At 39.7% G+C, this 7,431-nt stretch overlaps 1 protein-coding gene across 1 annotated transcript; it reads left to right on the top strand.

The window, feature by feature from the left end:
- The first annotated feature begins 4,318 nt into the window (after nt 1-4,318).
- LOC100261351 (uncharacterized) lies at nt 4,319-7,129 on the top strand. The gene is made up of 6 exons (XM_002277027.5): nt 4,319-4,543; nt 4,628-4,846; nt 5,720-6,028; nt 6,132-6,293; nt 6,561-6,644; nt 6,735-7,129. The coding sequence occupies exons 1-6, from the start codon at nt 4,514-4,516 to the stop codon at nt 6,840-6,842; spliced, it is 912 nt and encodes a 303-aa protein (XP_002277063.1). The 5' UTR covers nt 4,319-4,513; the 3' UTR covers nt 6,843-7,129.
- The last annotated feature ends 302 nt before the right edge of the window (nt 7,130-7,431 follow it).

The following is a 7,431-nucleotide window of genomic DNA, read 5'->3' as shown; positions in this document are numbered from 1 at the left end:
TCCCTTCCCATTCTACACCAGCTTCCTCTTTTTCGCTGGAGTTTTCTTTGGAGGAGAGTCTGCGTCGCGTTTCTGTCCGGGAGCCTTCCGAAGGGTTCCTTCGTTTTTCTTCTTCTCCCGATTGTCCAGAAGTGCTCGGCGTTTTTCAGCATCAGCCTCTTTTAACGCCTGGTAAATCGGGAGATCCTTCACAGTGTAATGCTCCCCAGGTACTACCTCCTTTGGCATCTTCCTGGGGAGAATGTTGACGACATACTCTTGGGGCTCCCGGACGACCGCCATTAGGTTCCGCGCAGTCAGCAGCGTCTTCACTGCCTCTCCTTGGCATCTATCTCAAATAACTTGCTGAGACAGGCAAAAGACGCCTTTTCCACCCAATCCACGAGGTGGCCCATTTTTTCCGGACCTACATTAACAGCAGCAAAGGTTGAGAATACCATCCGGAGAGATCAACAAGAAAACAACAAGGTAAAAATCCGGACAAAAGTCGTAAAGCAAACTTACCCGGAATCGCTAAGGAGTAGTTTGGAGAGAAGGGCCTCGCCGGATGCCTCGACCCCGCCCACGCACCCCGGACCATCACCCGTCCCTTCGCCCCTCCCTTCGTCGAGTCTGGCAGTTCCGTCACCAATTGAAGGGAGGGCAGGTGAGCGGACAGGCTGAAGATGTCAGTTTTCGCCTTCTTCAGCGAATAGACGAAAAACACCTCCAGCAGCGTGAGGTCGAGGTTGTACTGCATGTTGATGATGCTGCATCCCATCAGCACCCGGATAATATTGGGATGAATGAAGACGGGTGGAATCTTGGTGAAATGGAGGAATTCCGTCAACAACGCCGGCAGGGGGAACCGGAGCCCCGCGTTGAATTGATCCTTGGAGAAGACGACAATATCTTGTTCTGCTTTCTCAGTAGACACCACGTCCTCCCCATTCAAAAATTCCACAATCACGCCATTTGGAATGCAGAATCGATCCCGGAACTCCTTTATGTTCAGTTTGTCTGTAGGTTTCTCATGAGCGTCGCTGGCGCGGGCAGATGAAGTAGCTTTCTTCGTTGAAGACATTTTTCAGCCCGAGGTTGAACCGACACCTACATGCAAGAAATGCAACAGTCAAACACAGCCAACCAACCCCACAAACCCTAAACGATAACAAACACTCAGAAAACCTCGCACCAACAGCATATCCATTCCAAAATCTTGGACTCTACCCCAACAACAAACCCCTAACCCACAAAAACCACAGGGGGGCAACTGAAACCCTCAAAACACCCTGTTACAAACAACACTCGCCCAAACAAACCAACAACACCAAAGCACAGAAAAGGAAAGAACAAGGCATAAACAATACGTACCGAATGTAAGAGAAAAGCAAGGATTGCAAACCGTAAGGCAGGCACCGTCAAAACACAACAAATCACCGTCAGGAAATTCTAGGGTTTCACTCAGAAGAAGCGAAGGTACACACAAGGTTGAAGAAGAAAGCAATCTCAGAAAAAACGCAGTAGAAAAAAGCAACAGTGGACACAGTATGATATTTATAGGGGGACAGCCCATCGGAAAGCCAAACGTCCAACAAACGCCATCATTGAAACGACATGCTGCCTGGGAATACCCAGAGTCGGCGGCTCATCATAAATGCCTTTTTTTGGCTCTCGCACCCCAACTCGCCACGTGGCCCAACCAGACAAAAAGTCGACTTCGGTTTCAAAAACCAATTGTTTTTTAACCCGCCCATTTTTTGCTCGGGCAAAATAGGCAAGTTAAAAAGGGGGGCATTATAGGGACCCCTCCCTCCGAGAACACGTGGCACGCATCCTACAGTGACACATGGCACACATTGTCACCTGGGTCACCCTCGTCCGGACCTTCCTGTAAAGCGCACATGGCGCACATTTTATATCCGGACTGCCTCAAGGAAGATCAAACGGCACTTATAAGCATATCATCCGGACGATTTACACAATGCATCCGGATGATCAAACATATGCCGTCCGGATACAATGGTCCGGATCATTGACTAAAGTATAGCAAGTCTTACACGCTATCACGACAACCAGCCATGACCCACGTCCCATCACCTGCAGAGTGAAAGGACGGGTTGAGGTGACAACAAGTCACTTCCCACGGTCATTCTACATGATCACTTCCCACGATCTTTGACAGCAGCATCACCTACCACGGTTTCTGACAGCCACCAGTAGGGTGGCGATGACCATGCTGCCTCCGAATGTCATCATGACAAAACATAAAATATCTCCTCACCATTAATGAGAGGAACAGTACTCCTGGCACTATATATATACCTTCACACGAAGAGGAAGGTAATCTCCAGATACCTAGTAAAAGGCCAACTGATTTATATCTCCCTCTCTGACCATGACTAACAATACCATCGGAGGGTGCGTCCGGACACCCTGTCCGGATGCCTTTTTGCAGGTATAACGACTGAATCAAGAACCTTTGTGTGTTGAGATCGCGTCTCCATCCATTTGGCAGCTACGTGGAATCCCAGGAGTGCGAGGTATCAACAGATGTGAGGTCAACTGAGGTCAGATACTCTTTACGTTGTGCCTCTTAGAGCTTCTACCTAGCAACGGGGAATTAGGCAAGCTTCTTCCTTGCACAAAGGATGTCCGGACAGGTGGTCCAGACACCCCCCTCCGAAACTTAAGTTAGGTAGATCAGACCCTTTCAAGGAGAGAATGAATAGGTTAGCTTAAATGCGCGTATCTGGATCATGCTTCAGGAGGGCTTTTTATAGTGTTTAGGAGAAAACCACTATAGTGCTAAATAGGCACTTTGACATTTTTCGTAATGATGACTGCCTTACAGGTGGCAAGACAATCATTACAATTTTAGGCGGTTGGTAGGTGTTGTCAAAAGTTGTGTCATGATGCGGTTGTCCGTTACTTTAACTTGCTGGAGGTATGAGACAGTGTGTGATAATCCATTGACATGGATGTAAGGATTGGGGAAGATCTCAACAGTCACCTCCATGTCAGATGGAAATGATTACACGTAGCAAGGGGGCTTGAAGGCTGGCCGGAAGATGTTGCCCGCTTAGGGAGTCTGGTGTCATTTGCCGCATGCCTGTGTGGTCCGAATGGAAGGCTTCGGATGATGTGGCAGCTATCTAGGCAATACTGAGGGAAGTGACACGTGACTTGGCACGTGGATACAAAGGCTTTAAAGGAAAATGTTTGAACCTAACCTTAGTATTCGAAGATTCTAATTATGGTATGAAAAGTATAATTGTCATGTCATTTGATGGTAGTATTGTACAAAAAGTATCAATTACTTCTTTTATTTCACCAACCAAAACCAGCTTATATTTTGATGGTCTCATCTCCACCTTTCTCAGAGGCTGAGACAAAGAGAAACCATAACCAGTGAACTCAACCACAACCCCACTTCAATGGCGAAAAAACCAGTCAAATTCAGTGAGCTAAATGCATTCACAGAGATAGCGTTCAAGGGAAACCCAGCTGCAGCCTGCTTGTTAGAGGAAGAGAGATCAGGAATGGTTGCAGGCCAGGGCTGTGGAGTTTCACTTTTATTTTATTTTATTTTATAGATTTTCGTATGCAACTGTAAAGCGTGTGGGCTTCAAATTTAATCATTTTTTTTTTTTTTTTGTATTTTAACCTTATTTATTTACTTAATAAATTGATCATGGATTTTTTTAACAATTAAGGACAAAATATTAAATTTTGAACATTGAAAATTAAAATGTAAGATACATACATCAAAATTAAAAAGTAAATTATACTTAAGATTTGTTTGATAACTATATTAGAAAACAGTTCTAAAAAATATTTTTTTAAAGTAATTTTTTAAAATTATTATTTAATATTTTATAGAATAAAAGTTCATTTAAAAATTTAAATGTTTTTAACCTATTTTTAATCATTTTACTTTATTAAATAATTACTTTTTAGAAAATAGGTAAAAATAATATAAAACAATTGAAAAATGTTATCTGAAAGTATCATATTTTCTGTTCTTAAAAATAAAAACAAAAAATAATTTTTAGTTATCAAATATGTTTTCCTAAATTTTTATTTTAAAAAATAGAATTTCGAAAATAGTTAACAAATATATCCTTAATTTTTTTTCTTTTTTTTAAGTAAATTTATTATTTCTTTTATTTATTACTTTGAATTTAATTTTAAGGATTATTAAATGAGTTAATATGATTTAATCATATAATATAATTATTTAATTTTATTTATTAAACATATTAAATACATTTAAATATCAAATATAATAATATATTATTCTTAAAAACCCTTTTCTAAAACAGTTGGATCTTATCTTCCTCTGTTGTGAAAAAGGGAATCTAAAAAAAACTTATAATTAATAAATTTTTATTTCCATAATCCACCAACCGCAAAACAGCTCAAAAGAGTTGTCGGAAGAGAAGCCGCCTTTTAAGACTTGAGTTTCTCATCCCCACCTTCCCATACAGAGATAACAGAAAACACCATTCCAGCTGAACTTCATCCATCTTTCATGGCGAAAAAACCAGTCAAATTCACAGTGGTAAGTGTCGCATCTCCCTCTTTTTCTATATGTAGATGTGGGTACATCCTATATATTTGAATATGGTTGAGAATTGTGAGACAGGTAGATGCATTCACTGATTCAGCGTTCAAGGGAAACCCAGCTGCAGTTTGCTTGTTGGAGGAAGAGAGAGATGAGGATTGGTTGCAGGCCCTGGCTATGGAGTTCAATTTCTCTGAAAGTTGTTACTTGAATCGGATCACTGAGCCAGAGGCTCTTGACTCGTCCACTACAATTTTAACTCCTAGGTTTCGGCTCAGATGGTTCACTCCCACTACCGAGGTGAGTTCATTTCTACAATTTTTATCATATGCTATGTTTGGTTGTTGAGAAAAGGTGGGAATTAGTCCTCTGAAAGAAAAAGCACTGATAAGATAAGTTTGATTTTTATTTTATTTTTTCGTCCCATTTTCTCAGCTACCAAATCCGTTTCTTGCTTTTGTTTATTACTTTGAAGTTTAATTTCAGGAATTATTGGATGACTTAATCCAATGCTTGCTTCAATTGGGTTGTACTAGTTTCAAGAAAAAGTATGCCCCAATTGAGAAATTCTGAGAATCACAAATACCAAATTTGAATATAGATATGAAGGAAAAGAACATTCTTGTGCTCTATTTCAATCTTCTTCCCCATTTCCCAAACTGAACATAAACATAATAATCAAGCCTAATCCCTTATTGTGGTGTTTGATTACAACCTTCATTGACTGGGTTTGCAGGTTTTGATATGTAAACTATACTAAATATATGATATCTCGGATAGCCGAAAAAGATCCTGTCACTATATATATATATATATATATATATGAGAGTCTCTTTAGTGCAAAACAGGCAATATCTACACAATTAGGAATAAATCATTACAAATAATATCAAAGTTGATCCTGACCTAGTGCGAGGGTTTATTTAACATATCACATTAGATAGGGGAAGGAGAAAAGTACTTGAATATTTATGGGTTCCTCTTAATCATGTAAACTAGACGTGTTTTAATATCGTGAGAACCCTTTTGGCCCAAGGAGGACATATCTATATGGTTGAGAGTAGGTTGTTATAAATCTAATACATATTTGACCAATTAGTGCTTGTGTCTGTGTTTCAATTGACAGCTAGGTATGTCTCTCTTGTGTTAAGTCTATGCTACGCTTGTTTGCAGGTGACTCTCTGTGGCCATGCTACCTTAGCAGCAGCACACTTTCTCTTCACTTCCAGGTTGGTGAACGGGAATTTAATCGAGTTTATCACACTGTCTGGAGTTTTAACTGCCAGAAAAGTCATGCAAGGCAACAAATCAGATGCCTTGAAGTATGAGAATGGAGAAGCACAAGAACACTTCTCTATCGAATTAGATTTCCCGATTGTCCCAATGGTCGAATATAACTCTGCTGAGGTTGCATCAATATCCAAAGCCTTGAATGGTGCTTCAGTGATTGATATAAAGAAGACTGAGGGAGATGACCTCTTTGTATTTTCTTGAATCCTTTAGCCTTTCTTCATTTTTTGTCCACATAAGTCATGTGGTAGAGAAAGACAACTTCTTCACAGCTAGTTGTGTTGTGTTGGTTCAGGTCGTGCTATCGTCTGGGAAGACCGTTGTGGATATAGAACCACAGTTTGATGATATACAAAAACTTCCTGCGATGGGGTTAATTATAACAGGACTTGCTCCTCCAGAATCTGAATTTGACTTCTTCAGTCGCAGCTTCTATCCCAAATTGGGGATCAAGGAGGTAATATGTTGTCACTTCGTCTCAAGCCATTATAATGTTTTTCTTTGCAGCATCAGACAACTTCTTGCATCGAACATCGAGCTTGTTTTGAAAATTTATATGTATGCTTCTTCAAAGCATGCAGACCAGATTGGGCATGCTAAATTAGAACACATGAGAGTGTTTTCAGCTGGAAATAACTCCCCCCAGCATTGGTCCATTCCTTTTCATTACAATTTCTCCATACAGCCATATATTCCTTTGTGCTCAATATCTTTTATCCTTCAGGATCCTGTTGGTGGGGGTGTACATTGTAGCTTAGCACCCTATTGGAGCCAAAAGTTGGGGAAATGTGATTTACTTGCATACGTGGTAATCTTCCCCCGATCATCATCATTGTTATCATTATCGTCATTATGGTCTTCATCATATTGATTATACTATAATGTTTACTTTGTTCAGGCATCTCCTAGAGGTGGAATAGTGGATATTCATTTAGATGAACAAAACCAGAGGGTGCTGTTGCGAGGAAAAGCCATTACAGTCATGGAAGGTTGTGTTCTGGTTTAAATTTAGAGCAAGTTTCATCTTTTGATGTGCAATATAATTAAAATAAATTGTGGTTCTTGTGTGGAAGCTCACAAGACCCTTCAATTATAATCGAGAATTTGAATTATAAACCTGGTATTGTTTCTTGCTATGGAGTATGGACTTCCTTTTGTGAATTTGCATTTGGAAACCATCCAACTGTGCTGCTAGTGTCTCCTTTTTCTATTTGTGAGTATTGCTATAAACATGGTTCTTGTGTGATTATTTATACGGTTATACCTAATCTTATTTACTCATACATTGATCTATTATTTATGCCTTCATCAAATAGTCTAGCTCTTATCATATATTTTTTTAACTGTCTGGACTACATATTCGATGGGTACTATTGTAGTATGTGGCTCATATCGAGGGAAAGACATTTATAGAGAAAAATGGGCAAATTTACCGAGTGTTAGTATAAATACTCTTTTATGTAATCCTAATTTGATATATAATGAAAATCTTTTTTCCTGTTCCCGTGGACGTAGGCAATCCGTCGAACCACGTTAAATCTATGTGTTTCTTTTGTTTTTCTCTCATTTCTTTAGGAATCATTGCACAAAGATCA

Source organism: Vitis vinifera, chromosome 7 (genome assembly GCF_030704535.1).
Source record: "Vitis vinifera cultivar Pinot Noir 40024 chromosome 7, ASM3070453v1".
Taxonomy (NCBI): domain Eukaryota; kingdom Viridiplantae; phylum Streptophyta; class Magnoliopsida; order Vitales; family Vitaceae; genus Vitis; species Vitis vinifera.
Note: the sequence above shows the minus strand (reverse complement) of the source record. Positions and strands in the feature narration are given on the sequence as shown.

Coding starts and splice junctions, on each gene's coding strand:
- LOC100261351 (XM_002277027.5), top strand. CDS start 4,514: ATGGCGAAAAAACCAGTCAAATTCACAGTG. Junction 4,847..5,719: donor GGTTCACTCCCACTACCGAG/GTGAGTTCATTT, acceptor GCTTGTTTGCAG/GTGACTCTCTGTGGCCATGC. Junction 6,294..6,560: donor CCAAATTGGGGATCAAGGAG/GTAATATGTTGT, acceptor TTTATCCTTCAG/GATCCTGTTGGTGGGGGTGT.